The following is a 20,875-nucleotide window of genomic DNA, read 5'->3' as shown; positions in this document are numbered from 1 at the left end:
ACATATATCATGATTTATATAAATAAAACTGAAGTGAATTAAATTAGAAGATTAATTATTATATTATATTATTAATTATTATAATTATTATTATTATAACTTTGAACTATTCTAGATGATTCCAGACACAGTTCTTCATTATCTGAGTGGCAGCAGAAATTCAACAACATGTGTAAGTTAATAGTGAGACAGATGTTCCTCTGGCCCATCTGGGGAAACAGACCTTAGAGAGAAGATACCGGAGAAGGTTAGATGTGTGACATAGTGAAGGATTCAGTGTAAATAGAAAGGACAGTACTGGTTAGAAACTGAGCAGTTCTTTAATCACAACATAGTCCATCTCATCAGCTCACCATTTATTACAGGGACCTGGACAATAAGCAGCATTAATCACACTAATTATAGCGTCCATGCTGCCTCCACCTAATGGGCCGGTCTCACAGCCATAATGTACCATCCAGTCTCTTAGCGGACAGTAAATCTTCCTCCAGCGGTCCCTGGAGGTCCGGCTTACTGTAACCCGACTCTCAGATGGACAGATGTGTCCGTGGGTCAATAACATGCTGGAGATACCACGAGGACGGACCACAAAGAGATCTGTGGATGTCAGGGAAGACAGGAAATAAAAAAAAAACACTCTAGAAAGCAATTCAAGGGACCTGTTTTTACAGCTTAATTCAATAATGGCTGAGAGATAAGAAAAGATCAGATTAAGTCCTTTAGATCAACCTTTTACCTTACAAACGTTCTACTGATGGGTTGTGTTGACAGAAAAATGTTCCATCAACTTAATACTATGCAATATAAACTCTAATGTCTTCACTAATTCATTTGAAGCTAACTTAATAAATTGGTTTGATAACTTCATTTTTTTCACCTGATGTTTACAATTCAAGTCTTCTCTGTCAGCATGTCTAAATATTTATAGTTTCCAGATTAAACCTTCTGATACCTCTGATTGGAGAGGAAATCTAATTCCTCTAACATAATCTAGTTAGTTGGTTACACATACCAGGCTTTGCAAAAGTTCTGTTACACTTGCAAAATGAAAGCAAAATGAACACAAAGATTTTTTGGTGCAATAAGATAATTTTTTTATTTTCCAAATATTTCAATATATGTGTTAATGATAATACTAATCAGAAATGTGGCCACCCAAAAGTTTTATCTTATTGCACCAAAAAACCTTTGTGTTCATTTTCGTGAATGTCTCAACAAGTGTAACAGAACTTTTGCAAAGCCCGGTAATTTCATTAGAAATGATCAGAACTCAAAAATATTGCTGGATGACAGATGCCAAAGTTGTTTTGTTGTTGAGCCCAAACACCGGCGTGGTTTGGAGGGAACTATTTCTGGTAAACAAGCAGAAAATCAGTTTACTCTTTTATTATTTCTTTCATTGCTCTTGCTGATAAAAACAAGGTGTTAAACAATAAAAAAAGCACAAAAACACAAAGTTAAAGGAAGGTTTTCACATAAATCTGTGGACATTTAGGGATAAATGGTTTCTGTGGGCATGGAAACAGTTCATATCAGCATTTTACATATTTTTATCTACACATATTGTTTTTGTGTTCATCCAGAACACAAAAGCTGTCAGAACGGCGACAGCTTTGGACACGAGGGAGGAGCCGAGTGAAGAATGTACATCACTAATTCAAAAGACGGGAAAATCCAAGTTTAGCGTTGTCTAGTTGACAGAGTACAAGCATATACTGTGTTATACATGAACATCACCAACTTCTTTTAGCATCAGCATCTTCAAATTTGGTCATTTTAACCAAGAAAACCAAATAATATTCAAACAAGGTGACAATGTTCCAAAGTTGGATATAAACTACCATTCAAAGGTCTGAGGTCGCTTAGAAATGTCCTTATTTTGAAAGAAAAGCAGCTTTTCTTAGGGGTGAAAAAAAGCAGCAAAGATCCCCTAAAACAAACCACCCTTTAAGTTGTCATATGTTGTTAAAACGACGTGTGTGTGTGTTTGTGCCTTCCAGTCCGACTGCGTGAACTACGTGAAGATCGTCCACCACTATAACCGAACCCACCTGTACGCCTGTGGAACCGGAGCCTTCCACCCGACCTGTGCCTTTGTGGAGGTGGGTCACCGGATGGAGGTGAGGAACAAACACAACGAAACCAACGCTCAACTTACTCAGGTGTTGAACTAATCACTGAAGGCACAGACACTCTTTTAGTATCGCATGGTTGCATTTACACTGAGTATTGAAATCACACTGCCTCTCCTTGTTCTCACCCTCTCAATCAAAATGGTTTTTAAGCTCCACTCTGATGCCAGATGTTATAAACCTCAGCCCTCCACCAACATAATTACATTCTGTTCATTACCAGAGAGAACATTACTGCAAGAAAAAACACAGGGTTTTATGTGTGTAAAGAGATGAATGTTGACATAGGATATGCAGCACTTACTTGGCAGCTTTAGCACTAAACACTGACTTGAGCTGAGTTTGGACTGAAGCTGCAGTAAAATGGAAGTAAATTATGGAGAAGAACTAAGAGAAATCTGTTAGCTGAAGTTCCCACTTCCCTCCAAATGACTGAACGTTTCTGGCAAAGTGTGATCAGAACTGAACTCCGTTTGTTCTGTTCTCCATCAGGACCATGTGTTCAGGATCGACCCCTCTCAGGTGGAAGACGGGAAAGGGAAGAGTCCGTACGATCCTCGACATAACGCTGCATCTGTGCTCGTTGGTAACTGAACCATCCATATTAATATCAGGAAATTATCCATTCAGGGGTTTACTCATTACTGAGCATAGCACGTCCATGAAGTCAGCTGAGTGTTAAGACTTTGGCCTTTACTGAAGCTGATCTTAAACTTTTATAGCTGCTACAGACCTATCACCAGTAAACTTCATATTAATCAATCAGTAAAGGGTTTGGAACCACAGTGGTCTGACCCACTGTCTGGAGTTTTTGAGGAAAATAGGTTCAAAATTTTGTGTTTTCAAGAGTGGTCTATTTAAAGTTCCACTATAATGCAAAAATCCAAGTTTAGTGTTGTCTAGCTGACAGAGTGCAAGCATATATTGTGTTATACAAGAACATCACTAACATCTTTTAGCATCAGTAACTTCAAATTTGGCCATTTTAACCAAGAAAATCCAAAAATATTCAAGCAAGGTGTACGATGTTCCAAAGTTGGATACAGACTACCGTTCAAAGGTTTGGGGTCACTTAGAAATGTCCTTTTTGTTGAAAGAAAGCAGTTTTTTTCAATGACGATCACATCAAGTGAATGATAGATCCAGTGTAGACATTGTTATTGTGGTAAATGACTATTCTAACTGGAAACGGCTGATCTTTAAGGGAATATCGGCCCCTCTCCTCCCATTGGGTGGGTTGTGAGTTGGACCATTCTGCTTCCGGTCCCTTCGTTAATCATTGGGTAATTGCGTTTCCTAGGTGATGAGCTCTATGCCGGCGTGGCCACAGATTTGATGGGACGAGACTTCACCATCTTCAGGAGTTTGGGAAAGCGTCCCTCCATCCGGACGGAGCAGCACGACTCCCGCTGGCTGAACGGTGAGTTTAATACGAAAAAGAAAAGTTCCATTATGTCACAGAAAAGTGTGGTTCTGACTCCGATTCTGTCCACCAGAACCGAAGTTTGTTGGTTCCTTCTGGGTTCCTGAGAGCGAGAACCCCGACGACGACAAGGTGTTCTTCTTCTTCCGGGAGACGGCGGTGGAGGGTCAGGGTTTGGGGAAGTCCACCTACTCCCGGATCGGACAGCTGTGCCGGGTGAGAAACCGTTTACTCGGCTCCATCTGGTACTTTAAATAGATCAGATATGTTTGTGTAAACTAATCTGCTCTGTTTGACAATTTGATATCAAAATCTTTCTATTTTTTTGTCACATTTTTTCCTCACCATCAGATATTTTTCACTGCAGTATAAACTCCTGCACCTCCATGGAAACAGAACAACCACAGTTAAAAGTAGAAGGAACTCATGAATGTGTTCTGTGTAGTATGACAGAGCTAGAATCCAAGAAATCATTAAAACAAATGGGGATTTTATGCTAATTTTTAAATGAGATGCAGAATAAAATATTTCTGGTGACTTTTCATGACTTGAAGCTTAATTAGACTACATTTTCCATTGATTTCTTACCATTTTTCAAACAAGGCATGTTGAAAATAAAGTCATTTTGATGAAATCTCACAATTTTCAGGTTAGATTTGGTAGATTTTCTGACTGAACTCGATGTCAGACTTAATTAGTTGGAGCTGAAGCATTGGACGGCTGAAAATCTCATGATTCTTCCATTTCTTACACTTAGTGTGAAGGAAGACCGGAGGATCGGTTCATCACCTGAGAAAACTCTGAGAGAAATCTAAATTTAATATCCTGCTAAATGGCTGGTGACTGTTTTTGTTTAATCAGAATGACATGGGTGGTCAGAGAAGTCTGGTGAACAAGTGGACGACGTTCCTGAAAACCCGTCTGATCTGCTCGGTGCCGGGAGCCGACGGCAGCGATACCTACTTTGACGAGCTGCGTAAGTTCACGATGTGAAGCTCAGAAACCGTCTGAGGACTTAAAGTATTCCAGGTCACGCTCGTAATGGAACAGAACTGTCTGAAGAGCAGGAGGTTCAGTTTTACTCCTCAGAAGATGTCCTGCTTCTCTGGGAACCTTAAACTAATAAAGTGATCCCTCTTTCTGATTTCCTGTCGTCCTCAAACTCCCTGCAGGAGGATTCAGTCATCAGATTGTTCAGAAGATACAGAAAGTAGAAAACTGGGTTGATTTTCCAACCTTCCTTTTGGATTTTCACCCAGAAACACACTTTGTGGGCGCAAATGGAGGAAAGCATAATAAATTAAGCAGGATTTCTGACCTCAGCTGTAGATTTCAGTTCAGTTCCACATTCCTGAAGCTTTAGAGGAAGCCTGAGGAGAGATTAGTTCCTCAGAGCTTCTGATCCAAAGTCACTGTTTCTGCTGTGGGTTCAAAGTGAGATTCAGGCTTTATGTGACGATAATGTGTTTTCATTAGACGGGATCCAGAAGTGAGGATGAATTTATGAAGCAGAAGGAATATTTTATGATAATGAAGATGTAATTTCACCGTAAACTCACTGGGATCGTTCCACAAACGTCTGGAGCCAGTCGCCCTGAGCGTAAATATTTAAAATGAGGAATAAAACTGCTGAAACGTTTATGTAAGATTCTGTAAAATATGACTTTGTGCAGTAAAACATGAAGTTTAAATAAAAAACAGTGAGTGTAACGAGGTTTGTTGTGCCCATCGAGTTTATTAACCATCATAAGATCCTGAGTTTATAAAGAAATATTGACATTTTTTAGCCTTTCTAAAGGAAAAACACGACAAACCGTGTAGCATCAATTTAAAGACAGAGGATTTGCTACTGAAACTACATTTTATGAGGCCACAGTTTGATGAAATGAGGCCTGTTCACCATCGGTTTTCCTTCATACAGAGGCAGGTTTTGGATGCTCCTCTAATCAGTGGAGGCTAACATCAGTGCTTCTGCTTTTTTCTGCTGGATTTGGGGGGATTTGCACTCAAGAGATAGAGAAGATAGTTTTACTTTTGTCTTGAAATATGAACTAGTTATGAAAGGAATCAGGAGCAGCTGTAGGAGCTCTCCAGATGTTTCCCTCTGATCCTATCTGAGGGCTGTAATATGATCCGTCTTATCTCAGGACACAGTTAGAGGTAAACTAAGAGCACAGATCTGGAGATTCTAAGCTCACCTGAGGCTACACCTGTCCGTCACATTCCCCCACAGCAGCACTGAGTCTCTTATCTGGACTGAGGCCTAATAGGGAGGAATTTAAACCACTTATTCTGCTAAATGTTTTCAAAGTGTTCGAACAGGTTCAAACAGTATCTGGGTCAATATATAATTACAGGACTTGACCAAAAAAGACTCAACATGACACAGAATGACCACAGAAAAACACAAAATGACTCAGTGAGACAGATAATGATCATATAAAGACACAAAACAAAGAGACACAAAATAAGTACAAAAAAATGCAAAATGACACAAAGACACACAAAATGACCAGAAAACAGACTGAAAATGAACAAAAAGAAGAAAAATCAGCCCAGAATTTGTTATTTTCTATATAAAATCTGATATATTGCCAAAAAAGAAATCTCTGTCATGATTATCTCAACTTAATAAAAGAACACAATCCACACTATTTTAGAATCAGCTCATTTTATTATTGTTTAGCTCATTAGAAGGTGGTTGGTGTTAAATTCAGACGTTATTTAGTTGACATTTTAGTGATATCCAGTCATTTTTATTTGTTTTCTTAATAAATGATTTATGGAATTTGTAAAGATCATAATGAACATAAAAACAGTAGAGTTTTCTACTTTTAGTAAAAATGTATGCAGATACATCCCATGGACTTCAGAAGTCCTTCAGATATAGATTGACCCGTTTTATTTATTCTGGGCTAAAAGTCCTTCATGGCTTCAACTTGACAAGCAGAAGGAAGCATCATCATGGAGCTAAATTCAGTTAGAGTTGATTTTACAAAGCTTCAGAGGGTTTGTTTCATGTCGGTTATGAGTCAAATATCTCTTTAAAGCTTCAGACGAGCCTGAGGGTCTGTTTGTCCTCGTCTGACCTCTGACCTCAGTGTGTGTCCGTCCACAGGAGACGTCTTCCTGCTGCAGACCCGAGACAGAAAGAACCCTCTGGTCTACACTGTCTTCTCCACCTCCAGGTCAGAGGCTGTGTGTGTCTGTGGAGGCCTGGTACATGGTGTTGTGTCTCTATTGTCTAACTGTCCCCCTCGTCCCCAGCAGCAGTGTGTTTAAAGGCTCGGCTGTGTGTCTCTACTCCATGAACGACGTCCGGAGGGCCTTTCTGGGGCCCTTTGCCCACAAAGAGGGGCCCAACTACCAGTGGGTCCCCTTCCAGGGAAAAGTTCCGTATCCCCGTCCAGGAATGGTACGTAGCAGGACATTCAGTAGGACATTCAGTAGGACCATCAAGAGGACATTCGGTAGGACCATCAGTAGGACATTCAGTAGGGCATTCAGTAGGACCATCAAGAGGACATTCAGTAGGACCATCAGTAGGACATTCAATAGGAGATTCAGTAGGACCATCAGTAGGACCATCAGTAACACATTCAGTAGGACATTCAGTAGGTCCATCAGTAGGACATTCAGTAGGGCATTCAGTAGGACATTCAGTAGGGCATTCAGTAGGTCCATCAGTAGGACATTCAGTAGGGCATTCAGTAGGACATTCAGTAGGGCATTCAGTAGGCCCATCAGTAGGACATTCAGTAGGACATTCAGTAGGACATTCAGTGGGACCATCAGTAGGACGTTCAGTAGGACGTTCAGTAGGACTTTCAGTAGGACCATCAGTAGTACCATCAGTAGGACATTCTGTAATTTTTACCTCCGCCAGGAGGATATGTAATCACCGGAGTTTGTGTGTGTGTGTGTGTGTGTGTGTGTGTGTGTGTGTGTGTGTGTGTGTGTGTGTGTGTGTGTGTGTGTGTGTGTGGCCGCCAGCCGGCGGCCATCTCTCAATTGTCCTTCGACCTTCAAAAAATTCCTGGATCCAGACGGTGATCCGGATCACCTCCAAAATCTAATCGATTCTTACTTGTGCTCTTCCGGACATCCTGTAAAAATGTGGTGAAAATCCGTCCATGACTTTTTGAGTTATGCTGTTAACAGACACACACACACACACACACACACACACACACACACACACACACACACACACACGGCGGAGGTATGCGCTCTCCGAGTGCCTTTCTATTTTCTCATGTATTTGTTATTTTTATTTTTTACAAAATGAGATTGGCGTAAACAGTTTTTTTTAGCAGATTTGTAAATCAGACATGCAGAATAAAGTGATGGTGATAAATTACAATTTTAAGCTTAGATTTGATGAAGTTTGCAGATGAAACAGATCGTCGGTTTTACAGTTTCTGGCTGATTAAAAGCATTATTTGGGGGATTTCTTTAAAGAAAAAAATGCTCTTCAGGCTCTCTGGTGAACCTCAGTCATCCTTGTCGTGACCTACTTTAACTCTGGGGGTTTGCTGCAGTTTTTTGCAAACATCTCAAGTTTTTTTATTCACATACTTTTCTTTCTGTTCTCAGCACTGAGCCTGCAAAAATGTAATCCATGCATTGATGTCATAATATCCCTGACAGAGGTCCTGTAGTTCTTAGCAGGGCTCAGTATTTTCCTCCCAACAATCCTCTGATCAATACTGCTTACGATGCCTCTTACGTTCTGCTCAGAGCACAAGCAAGCCGTCAGCAGGATTTGTTCTGCAGAGGCTTCAGTCTTACTGCCCCTGCAGAACAATCCCCATTGTACGACCCAGGAATGGTAATTAAACCACCGTCACCTCACCGGCTGGAAAGCTGGCCGAGCCAATCACAGCCATCACGCTCACAAGTAAAAGCAGATTAAAGATGCAAAAAAACCCTGCATCTACAGATAAAAAATACTTTAAAAATGCTGCAAATGATCTCTATCTTGAAAGCAGAGACGCCTCCTGACACTTATGTTCATTTTAGTATCCAGAAAATCCAGGACAGTAATTTAAATCACAGACAGGCTGGGTCTCTGAGCTGGACTAAAGCACACCATAACCAGGCCTCTGCTGGACCTTTGTGGATCCACCTGATAAACTGATCACTCACATTTTATTACAGTTTAAATGCACAAAGAAAAAGCAAATTTACTCGTCAAATGTACATTTTTAAGGAGTGAATGAGCCCAAGTATGGGTTAAGAAGCTCTGGGGACTGAGAGCTGTAAAGTTCTGTAATAATCCACATAATTGACTTCCACTGTTAAATATGATTACAATTTACAAAACCTCAAGAGAAAAAGTCACTTCAGTTGTGATTTCCATCAGCATTCACTGAGTCTTAGTGTTTATATTTATTGGTATTCCTGGAATAAAACCCAGCTTTGATTTTGAACTTTATTTTCTCCTTCAGTGTCCCAGCAAGACGTTCGGCAGCTTCGAAGTCCACCAAGGGCTTCCCAGACGACGTGAATCCAGTTCGCCCGTCACCACCCTCTGATGTACAACCCGGTCTACCCGATGAGCCGCAGGCCCGTCTTCGTCAGAACCAACGTGGGACTACAGCTTCACCCAGATTGCCGTGGACAGAGTGAGCGCCGCCGACGGACAGTACGACGTCCATGTTCATCGGCACAGGTCAGGGATTCACCCGCCGTCTGATCATTTAACCGTAAAGAGAGGAAATGATGCATTAAAAATGTTGTACGTGTGTTGTTTCAGACAAAGGCACGGTTCTGAAGGTGATCAACGTTCCCAAAGAGAGCTGGAACAACATGGAGGAACTTCTGCTGGAGGAGCTGGAGGTCTTCAAAGTAAGACAACTGTGGTCATACTTTCACCTTTTATCTGTGGGAAAACGTGGTGAATTAGAACTTCTTGGTCTTTAATGTAAATCTATTGAATGCATTCAGTACCCTCATAACCTGATGAAAATCTGATATTAAAGCTCTTCTGTCATTCAAACCTGCAGGCCTTTAGTGTAATGTAAAGAACTAAATTCTTGTTTATTCTATGAATATCTTCTAAAATCACCTGGAAAAGGCTAGAAGTTGTGATGAGAAAGTGAAATGCAGTGACGCTTATTGTCTTCTATCAGAGTGCTACCTGTGCTGCTTTTTGTTATCATACTGAGCTCTACATTGATTGAGAGCATGAGAAAGAACTAAAGACGGTCGTTTACTCGGTCAGAGTAAAGACTTCTGGATCGTCTCCCAGCGGCCTGATGTTCCTGGAAAGACACAAAAATACTCTGAGTAGAGGAAAAAGAAGAAAAACTTCAGATAAAGATACAAGCTGACCTCGTTAAAATGCTTTTCTTGAATGAAGGGGTGATGAAAACGGTTCATCTGGCCACATCTGTGTCCAGTATGTTGATTAATTTGCTGTTTGTCTTTTGTTCTCCAGGACGCCTCATCCATCATCAACATGCAGATCTCCTCAAAGCGGGTAAGTGTGGCACGCTACATATTTGTGTTTGAGACAAATAAACGTCTTGAATCATATGATTTTGTACACGGAACAAGACGCTACACAGGATTTTGCACACAGATTGAGATGCTACATGCAATTTTTCAAAACTTCATCTTTCAAAACAGAGCCTCAACATTCCATGTTTTGAGCAAGAATGCTTCTTGGCATCATTTTCAGTTGTAGAACAACAGAAGTTTTATCCCAGATCTGGATCAGAGCAGAGTTTAACTGCAGAGGCTGAGTCTATTAACCGCAGCACTAAATCAGAAGTCACCTGAAGGCATCATAAATCCCTAAAACCGTCACAGAATGCTGGATGGTTGGATTTATGGAGGTAAAGCACATTCCTGAGACCCTCTTCTGTAACATTTCTCTTCACTCTTTGCGTTTTACAGCAACAGCTCTACGTGGGCTCTGACAACGGCCTCGCCCAGGTCCCCCTCCACCGCTGCAGCGTCTACGGTAAAGCCTGCGCTGAGTGCTGCCTGGCCAGAGACCCGTACTGCGCCTGGGACGGGACGTCCTGCACCCGCTACCTGCCCAACACAAAGAGGTCTGACACACAAAGAGACGTCCACATCATCTGCAATCCAGTCCTCTGAAAGTTCCTAATCCCACTCTAAAACTTTTACAGACGTTTCCGTCGCCAGGATGTCAGGAACGGAGACCCCAACACCCTTTGCTCTGGAGGTAAAACTCCACCATTATGACATCTGTGAAAGACATTTCTAGACATGTGACGAAAATATTGTTAGTCCTGGCTGTTAAAAATCAGACATGCAGGCTGTTAGCTGTAACTGCTTTTGTCGGCCGGCTGCTGCATCTGAATAATCGAATAATCAGAACAAAGCCTCGGTCTGCGTCTCTGCATATCTCACAATCCTCATATCAAGAAATCCTGAATATCCGCCTCCCTTCCTCCCCACCGCTGACCTCCGTCCTCTCAGACCACAATACTTTCATTCTGCTGCTATCTGTCTCGCTGCCACAGAACTGAACCAGGCTAATCGCTCAGACCGAAGGAGCTGCCGGGTAATGTGATTACATCATGTGGCATGCAAAACCCACCAAGGTCAAAGTAATTGTCTGTGATGAGACTGGCGCTGCCCAAAGTGCTGATCAGGGCCTGTTTGGCAGCGAGGACGGTGTTGTTTCAGCACTAATCTGTGCACTTTATGGACGTTAAGGAAGAAATCAGCCAAACTCAAGAGCAGAAATGAGAGGAGATGATTTTTCTAAGCTTTAAATGTGAGCAAAAGTAGGAAAAGACTAAGAAGTTGAGAATTAGAGACAATCACAGTCCTTGTTTGAAGTGTAAAATACAATGAAACCCCTTAAAGCAGGGGTGTCCAACATGAGGCCCGTGGGCCAAAAGTGGTCCTCCAGAGGGTCCAATCCGGCCCTCAGAGTGTAAAAATTACAGAGAAGACATTAACTGCAGATTGTAAATTAGTAAAACTATACATTTAAAATAATTTCTAGACCATGACAAGTTGTTTGGATCATAAAGTAAAATAGTAGATTGTTCTTTGTTCTTTTGTACCTTTCGTCTCATTTTTGTAGTATTTTGTCTGGTTATTGTTGTTTTTGTCTGACTTTTGTCGTTTTTTGTGTTGTCTTTTTTGTCTCACTTGTGTCGTTTGTCTACTTTTTCCTGTTATGTTTTTCGCTTTTCTATTTTTTTGTCCTGTTTGTGTCATTTGTATAATTTTTGTCACATTTTTAGTCTCTTTTGTTTTGTTTTGGGTCGTTTGTCTCATTTTGTGTTTTGCTTGATTTGTTCTTTTGTGCATCGTTTTAGTGAGATAGTCGTGAATTCATCCATCTGCAGCTACATGTAGTGTCTGCTCAGACTTTTCGTGCTTAGGCGTAGAGTGGTTCATCGTCTTTATAAGTCTTGTGCTTTGACATCACAAGAAGACGATGCACGTGTAGAATTTGTACTTTATAGATTAAGAAAACTGCTTCAAAATAACCCTTAGTTTCTTAATCAGACATCAGCTGTTATCCGTCCCACTACTTTACAGTCCATTCTTTTTCTGGTCATTTCTTCTCTTTCTGCCTCGTCTGGCCCTCTTACATCTCCTTTCTCTCCTGACCTTTGTGCATTATTCCCACCTGTCCTTTCATTCCCACTCTCGTCTGGTTCTGTTGTTCTTAGAGAGCATATATCCTGAACATAACCATAATATCTGCACCTCTGCTGCCCCCTGCAGACCACCACAAGCACCGCGTTGCAGAGAGGAAGCTGTATGGAGTCGAGGGAAGCAGCACTTTCTTGGAGTGTATCCCCAAATCCCTGCAGGCCAGAGTCACCTGGACCTTCCAGAAACATCCACAGAACCCACGAGAAGAGGTAAGAAGATGGTAGATGATGGAGAAATATCCTGAACAAGAATCTATCTTTCAACTTCTGGTTAGAAATAGTCAGAAAATTGGGTCTAATGACTAGAATGAACCATTTATCTCGTAGGACATCTGTAAAGAAAACATATCCAAGTTACTGTGTTCCTGAAGGCACAGTAAAGACGTCGTACTGTAAGAGTTGGATCCATATCTTCATCAGAAGAAGACTAAGAGTGCAAATTTCACTCCAGTCCACTCCATTTAACATTACTACTACTTCTTAATCATTTTATTTCAGTATTGTGCTGTACTACTTTGAAGGCGCTGCAGTTCTTATGTCGTTTTAACAAGCATCGTCTTTGACATTAAAAGTCTTATCTCATTATATTGGTTTCAAACCTGCCAAACACGATGGGTCAGTCTAATCCAAATCTTTTCTGTTTGTTCCTGCATTTCTTTGAGTCAAACTCATAAAACTGCTGCTAAAGCACATCTTTTTATCACTAAATAAACACCACCACATTACAGCCAGTCCTCTAAAACTAATGCAGACACTGATACATACTTTTATTACATGAAGGATTAAATACGGTCATGCTCTCCTATCTGGTCTACCTAAAAGACTATTTCCTCTCCGACTACTTCTAAACTCAGCAGAACGAGTTCTAACTCAGACCAGAAGGAGAATTCACATGAGGCAGATTTCAAAACCTGTGCACATGTTGCTTTTATAGTTCATCTTAAGATTTTTTTATTTGTTTATAAAGTTCTTAATGGTCAGGGTCCTCTGTATTTATCTGATTTGCTTTTATCTCATGAACCCTCAGGTTGTTGTGGCCTTAAGATTGAACAAATGATCAAACTGGATGAGCAGGATGTGTGAGTCAGATTTAGGAGCTAACAGAGATAAGACTGGCAGATCTAGCGTGTCAGCTGAAGTTATGAATACACTGAATAATCCTGTGGAACCAACAACCCAACGGAAGCCCATGGAGCTCATAGAAGGCATGAGACAGGAAGTTCATGCCCTCTCTACGTCTGATCTCATGAGATGAAACCAACATCACACTGAGCTAAGCAGAAATAATACCAATAATAGCAGAAATAAGAAAGAGGAGGTGGTCTAACTTTTGATACATCACTTCATGTCTATCCTGATTGGATCTTCAGACGATGGGTTGTGGCTTCCAGAACAGAAGAGGAATGTTTCAGAGAAGGTATAGACGGTGTAACGCTTTGTGTGGTCAGTTAAAAATCTACATTTTGCTCATTTGTTCTTACAGCCTCTGTGTTGAATAAACTTTATTCACATCAGACTGTGAAGACTGCAGGAAGACTCTTTCTTGAAACCTTTTTGAAGACTCTACATTTGATCCAGAATTGATTTTTGACTACATGTTGGACAGAGCTGCCTCAGCAGGCAGACTGAGTCACTACAAGCTCTTCTGGTCACGGCTTTTTAGTTCATAATAAAGTCAGAACAAACATTCAGCGAGGTTGTTTCTACTTCGTGTTTGTATGAAAGGTTCTCTATAAAGAAAGTCTGATTTATTGAATGAGATGAAGTCGTACATGCTGCTCTTCTTTATTTGATCATTTCTTTGATGTCCAGGTCCGTCTAGACGACCGCATCCTCCAGACGGACCGAGGTCTACTGATTCGTCGCGTCCTGAAGAGGGATGTGGGCGTCTACCAGTGCCACGCCATGGAGCACGGCTTCACCCAGACCTTACTGGGCATCACCCTGGAGGTCGTACCTTCAACGTCATCCTCCGTCTCCAACCTGCCCTCCGACGCCCCCGTCCGATTAGACCCCCGCAGCGGAGGCGGCCCCCCAATGACCAATCAGAAGCTCTGGTACCGGGACTTCATGCAGCTGGTGGACCACCCCAACCTCAGCACGGTCGACCAGATTTGCGAGCAGGTTTGGGCGCGCAAGAACGCCGGCGGCGACCAGGGGGAAAAGAGTTTTCCCACCACGGGGAAGGACATCCCACCTCTAGATGGTGCTGTCCGCCCGGCTAACAAGAAGTGGAAACACCTCCAGGAGATCAGGAAGGGGAGAAACCGCCGGACCCATGACGGGAAACCGAACCCTCGGGCGCCTCGCAGTGCAGGAGAGTAACGCCGAGGAGGAAGAACAACGCAGAGGGAGACCAGAAAGACTGATCCAAGAAAAGGAAGGAGGGTAGAAAGAAACTGAGACCAAGAACTCCTGGAGGTGTTCATACATACAGGAACACACACATGAAACACACTCACAGCACCTCCTCCACTGTGTATATTTATCTATGGATGCCCACTCTATAAGGAACCCCAGCCCCGACCCTCCGGCCAGCCCTGCATGTGCTGCCAACAGTCGATTCTGCACGATCCCTTTACACCGTTCCTCTAGAATAGTCGAGCGTACCAGCAGAAATGTGGAGAAAACCCGCCTCTATGTGAGGAAATAACTCACCTGACATTTCCTTTACCACTGACCGGATACGGAATACGACCACCTCTTTCCCTGGTGGATCACAGTATGCTCACCAACTCTGTCCACTCAGATACAGCTTAGGATGAACTCTACTTCTGACTTTTATTTCCTGGTGATTTAGAAAAACGGTGGACTTGGTGGGAAGAAAGTGGAGCGACACGACAACTGGAATAAAGAAGATGCAACTGGAAACAGGATTTAAAGGCACAAGCATGCAGAAAGAGAAGCTTTTAATCAACCCTGTGGTGCTTTTAGTGCACGTATTTCCACTATCTTCACTTTTCACAGGTTCTGTATGCGTATCAGACAGCAGGTAGAGACGCCAGCAGCTTTGGACGGCCTGTGGAGGCAATCAGCATGTCGCACAACTGGTTTTATTATATTGTAAGTTTCCTTCGGCACATTGAGGCATGTCACAGCAAAATAAACCACACAGTAGAAAACAACGCTGGTGTCCAGAGAGGATTCCACTGGTTCACTGGTCCAAACCACTAAGAGGAAGATGAGATGTTTACAGAACTCATGTACAAAAAAAATGCATCCCGGAAAGCATCTAAAAGCCCAAATGATGTGGCATCTTTTACAAAAACAAATAATCCAAGAGGAATCATCCAAAACCTCATCTGAAAGTTGCTTCACATTTTCCGTGTCCAACATTCTGTGCATTAACTTCCTTAACCCTCCTGTTATCCTCAATTACCAAAAAAAGTAGTTTCTTTCTGTAAAAAAAATCCCAAAATTCAGCAAAAAAAAATCCCCAAATTTCTGGAAATTTGCAAAACCTTCAGGAAGAAAATTCCAATAATTCCTGAAAAGTTTCCCGTAAAAGTTTTATTTTAAAAAAAATCCCCCAAACTTGGCAAGAAAATACTTGTAAATGTTTTCAAGAAATGAGTAAAAATCTTCCAAAACATCCTAAAAGTATCTAAAGTGATTCCATATTTCCGTAAAACTTCTAATATTTTCTTTAAGAACATTCATTGAAAAAAAAACTGCTGGATTTTAGTTGATTTTTTGTGAATGTTCTTAAAGAAACATTTTTAAACATTTTTTTCCACTAAAAATGTTCAAAAATGTCCCAAAAATATTGAGAATGTGAAGATCAGAAGTTTCACTGTGAAAATAGATTTTCCACATTTTCAAAATTTAAATTTACAAAACATTCAGGAAGAAAAATCCAATAATTAAGTTTCCCTTAAAACTTTTATTTTTTTAAAAATTCCCCAAATTCATTTGAATTCTTGTAAATGCTTTCAAAATGAGTAAAAATCTTCCCCACAAAAATAATTACAAAAAAATCCTAAAAACTTACCCAATATTTTCAACATTCACACGAAAATGATTTTTTGTGAATTTTCTTAAAGAAATTAGTTTTACTGATATTTATGTAATCACTTTAGATATTTTAGGATTTTTTGGGAAGATTTTCACTCTTTTTTAAAAAAAACTTATAAGAATTTTCTTGCCAAATTTGGGGGATTTTTTAAGATAAAACTTTTAAGGAATTTTCTTTATGAAGGTTTTGTAAATTTAAAGTTTGAAAATGTGGACATCAGAAGTTTCACTGTGAAAACATTTAAACTTTAAAACGGGTCAGTTTGACCTGCAGGACGACACGAGGGTTAAAGGAAAAACGGTGAACGTGGTGGTTTGTGGATGAGAAGCAGGAATAATGACGGCCTGTGTTCACGGGCTACAGTACGGTTTATATATTAGCATGATATTTATGAGTTTTTTCTGTTCTAAGCGGTACTTTCTTTCTTTGACACTGTTCTTGTGATAATTTGATATGCAAATAAACGAGCGGATTCCTCACTCGGTGCAGAAAGCTGCTCTTCTGCGTTACCCACAATGCATTTCCACTGTTTGCAAAAAAAGAAAGGAGAGATAAACCCATCAGACACTGTTTGAATCACTTCTCAGTCCCTGATATGAACTCCTGCTGCTTAACGATGTCATCTCTACGTAACAGACTATTAGTACGATAAGGTCTTCCTCCTCCATGTCTTAGTCTGAACTTTTCTCTGTATTATCTGTAGACTTGTTTGTTGGTGTCTGTGCTCTCATGGTGTGTGTAGTCTGCCCCCTAGTGTCCGTTGTGTGTACAGAGCCCAGACTGTGGTACGATACTTTAATATATCCACATGAAAGATAGCAAACTGGCCCTGTAAGATAGAAAACATTCATGGAATCTGATTTTTATGATGAGCTTCTGGTCTGGTTTGTGTTGCAGCAGAAACTAGACCTGAGAGTGGACTTTAGATGTATGGAATCATTGTCGTTATTTATATACCTTCTTCATAGAGATGTAATTAACTCTTAAAACTGAACTGACTGACGCCTGGAAAAGGGACGCTCTGTAGTTTGACACCACGTCCAGGAAAACGATCCAAAGCTAAAGTGATTTTAGCTGCAGTGGGGGAACGGGTCAGTTCTGGACTACTGATCTGAAGGTCAGAGGTTCAAACCCCGGTGCGGCCGCTGTCGGGCCTTAACCCTTCCTGCTCCAGGGACACCGAACCATTGTACACGACAAACAGAAAAGTAGCATGCATGTATGCACCGATACGTGCACATATTAGCGAACTAATCCACTAAAGTGAAAGATTAGAGTTGTAATTTGTTCTTGGTAGTGACGTCAAACTTTGAGTGTCCCTTTAAGCCGGCTGTTGTTTTGTGCTTGAAGTTGCATGACCCCATGTTAGAGGCTAACGGCTAACGGCTAACGCGTTCGACAATGGAGTGGTGGAGCGAGAGACAGAAAGAGAGAAAGCACAATGTTGAATATTATTATTATTATTCCTATGTATTTATGTGCAAAGATAAGCTGATATGTTGTGGTGGATTTTTATTTTTCTTATAAATGTAGATTTACGTATGTATCGTTCATGTTCTGCTGAAAAAGGACTCATCCTCAACGTTTTTTTGTACATTGCAGCCAATGGAGAAAGCTCTTCCAATCAGAGTGTTTGTTGTTGAACGGCCTCCAGTCGACGCTCCTGTTGTATCCCGGCCATGTGACGCACCCCGCTAGTGGGAGAGGCTGTGTGTGTGTGTGTGTGTGTGTGTGTGTGTGTGTGTGTGTGTGTGTGTGTGTGTGTGTGTGTGTGTGTGTGTGTGTGTGTGTGTGTGTGTGTGTTTGGGGGAAAGCAGAGCTCTGTACATAAGGTAAAGGTGGTGTGTAGACGGCCAGCGTTAGCGTGATGCACTGTAATCCTCCCAGGTCTTTGTGAAACGTCATGTCAGATTGTTTTTGATTAACACAATAAAAATATGCAGTTACTTCATGATCTGCTGGTTTTCTCTGTGAATGGACCGATGCCAGTTCTTCAGCTTATGGGATAGATCAGGGGTGTCCAACATGAGGCCCGTGGTCCAAAAGTGGTCCTCCAGAGGGTCCAATCCGGCCCTCAAAGTGTAGAAATTACAGAGAAGACATTAACTGCAGATTGGAAATTAGTAAAACTATAAATTTAAAATCATTTCTAGACCATGACAAGTTGTTTGGATCAGAAAGTAAAATATTAGATTGTTCTTTTTTGACTTGTTTTGTGTTATTTGTCTCTTTTTGTCATTATGTGTCTCATTTAAAATGGTAAATGGTTGTATTTATATAGCACTTTTATCCAAAGTGCTCTATTTGATACGTCACATTCTCACACTGATGGTGGAAGCTGCCATGCAAGGCGCTAACCACGACCCACCAGGAGTAATTAGGGGTTAGATGTCTTGTTCAGGGACACCTCGACATGAGCAAGACGGGCCGAAGATCGAACCGGCAACCTTCTAGTTGCAGGACGGCCACTCTACCCACTGATCCATGCCGCCTCATAATTTGACTTGTTTTAGTTGTTTTTTTGTCTGACTTGTCATTTTTTCAGGTTTTGTCATTTTGTTTCTGGTTTTAGTCATTTTGCATTTCCTTTTTGTGTCACTTCTGTTTTTTGTTTGTTACCGCCCGGCAAAACTGCGTTTTCTGGAAGGTATTGTTTTCAGCTGCATGGTCTTGCTTGCTTGCTTGTTTGTCTGTAACACTTTGGTTTCTGCATGATAACTCGTTACTATATTGATGTAGCCTCACCATATTTGGTACACAGGTGTACCATAATAAGACACAGGTCAAGTTCGCATTTGGTGACCGTGACCTCATTTTCAAGGTCACAGGGGTCATCTTTGTCGCCGGGCGGTCCAAGTTTGGTAAAACTTCTAGTTTTTTATTTGTTGTTTTGTGTTTTTTGTCTTATTTTTGTCATTTTGTGTTTCACTTTATTTGTTGTTTTGTGTTTTTTTCCTCGCTTGCATTTGTTTGTCGTTTTGTTTCTTGCTTTTGTCTTGTTTGTGTTTATTCATTTTTGTGGCTTTCTAACTTTTTGTTTCATGTCGTTTGTCTCGCTTTGCTTCTCATTTTTGTTCTGTTTTTTGTTTTGTTGTTCATGTATTTTGTCATTTTGATCATAAAGTAAAATCCGACAGGTTGTTCACAACGTTTTGTGAAAAGATAATTCATTAAATGTGAACATTTTCAGAATGAACATTTCCGCACTAAAACAAAGGAGCCATCAGGAGTTGTGGTTATTTATTTATAGGTTATTAAGCTGTGGTTTTACTGGTTTTACTGGAGAGCAGACTGGTTTAATGTGGAACCTGGACTAAGGTGAGTTTAACCCCTGAAGGAGATTAAAGAAAAGCAAGAATGAGTCACAGTGGTAACAGAAAAGTTCAGTATTTAGTGCAGAGGTACTTTTCTTGAATCTTTCTCTTTGATGTGACTTTATCCAGGAAAACGTCTCACAGGGAAAGTGTGGAACCAGAAGAACACCACGGGACCACTGCTCAGTAAACTCAGATTTGATTCTTTCTGGAACAACAAAGACAGTTTTTGCCTTATGAATAACATATAGGGATGTGTGGAAAAAAACATTGCGATGGATGAAACCATCAAGAAATATGACGTTTAGCTCCACCTACAGGCGACAGGATTAAACTGCTGCTTACGTGTTGTTCATCCAATAATAATCTAATAACTATCTGAAAAGACTTTACTGAACAGAAGTAAATGGTTAATTTAAAAAAATACTTGCATTGTAAACATGTAATTGTTGATTTAAATTACATATTTTTATGCTATTGATGTAAATGCATACACAATAACCCAATAACAGATCATTTTTATAAATGTGTAACTGACAGATTCATTTAGATCATCTTTTTTTATTAAATTAGGTTAAATCTTTGTTCCAGCTCTACATTCTAGACTCTGCAGTTTGAATTCTGACCACATGGTGGCAGTAGAACATCTACAACGCCACAGGGACTGAAGACGTCTGGTAGCAGAACACTTTAAAACACTAAATGTTAGACAGTACAGCTGCAGAAAGCTTCAGCGAAACAGATGTTCACTGATATTAATGGAACAAAAAACACTGCAGGAACTGAAGAGAGCTGCTGATCACTGAAGACTGACAGGATGTGGAGCGGATCATCTGTTCAGGTAAGGAGGAAGGTGTGCTAAGGTTCAAAGTCAGACAGTCATTTAGTTACTGCATCATTACAGCAGAATTAACCTAAAATAACTGTCACGTTGTCCTGAAGATCAGTCCTGAGATCACGGTTTGAAACCTTTATTCTCATCTCAGAACCAGACCCAGATAGCAAACTATGGGTGAATCAATGTTGAATCTATGTTGAGACCTAACGTAGAAATTATACAGAAAGCACAAGGTTGATAAAATGTTGAGTCAACGTTTGCTTTTCAACCATAAATCACACTTTACCCAGATAGCAAAAGATGTTAAATCAATGTTGAATTAGGGTTAAGAAGGTTGAATTGTGGTTACGGTTGAAGACTGATGGTTGGATCAACGTTGATTCAACAACATTTTGGCAACATTGAAGTTTGTGTTTAAAAGATACCATTGAATCTACGTTGTATTTTGGTTTAATTAAAATGTTTGACAGGTCAATGTTTAATTAATGTTGAATCTATG

At 40.7% G+C, this 20,875-nt stretch overlaps 1 protein-coding gene across 1 annotated transcript in view; it reads left to right on the top strand.

Annotated features, from left to right (window-relative positions):
• Nucleotides 1–18,178, top strand: part of sema3b (sema domain, immunoglobulin domain (Ig), short basic domain, secreted, (semaphorin) 3B) — a 50,766-nt gene extending 32,588 nt beyond the window's left edge. The window contains 18 exon segments of the mRNA XM_022209018.2: nt 2,001–2,120; nt 2,625–2,718; nt 3,433–3,552; nt 3,629–3,771; nt 4,417–4,531; nt 6,674–6,743; nt 6,826–6,970; nt 9,006–9,032; nt 9,034–9,063; nt 9,065–9,148; nt 9,150–9,212; nt 9,214–9,229; nt 9,314–9,405; nt 9,998–10,039; nt 10,459–10,616; nt 10,698–10,753; nt 12,280–12,419; nt 14,022–18,178. Coding sequence (XP_022064710.2) covers nt 2,001–2,120; nt 2,625–2,718; nt 3,433–3,552; nt 3,629–3,771; nt 4,417–4,531; nt 6,674–6,743; nt 6,826–6,970; nt 9,006–9,032; nt 9,034–9,063; nt 9,065–9,148; nt 9,150–9,212; nt 9,214–9,229; nt 9,314–9,405; nt 9,998–10,039; nt 10,459–10,616; nt 10,698–10,753; nt 12,280–12,419; nt 14,022–14,534 — 2,028 coding nt within the window. The 3' untranslated portion in view covers nt 14,535–18,178.
• The last annotated feature ends 2,697 nt before the right edge of the window (nt 18,179–20,875 follow it).

The sequence above is a fragment of the Acanthochromis polyacanthus genome, chromosome 6, assembly GCF_021347895.1.
Source record: "Acanthochromis polyacanthus isolate Apoly-LR-REF ecotype Palm Island chromosome 6, KAUST_Apoly_ChrSc, whole genome shotgun sequence".
NCBI lineage: Eukaryota > Metazoa > Chordata > Actinopteri > Pomacentridae > Acanthochromis > Acanthochromis polyacanthus.
The sequence above is the reverse complement of the archived record's forward strand: the minus strand, read 5'-3'. Positions and strand labels throughout refer to the sequence as shown.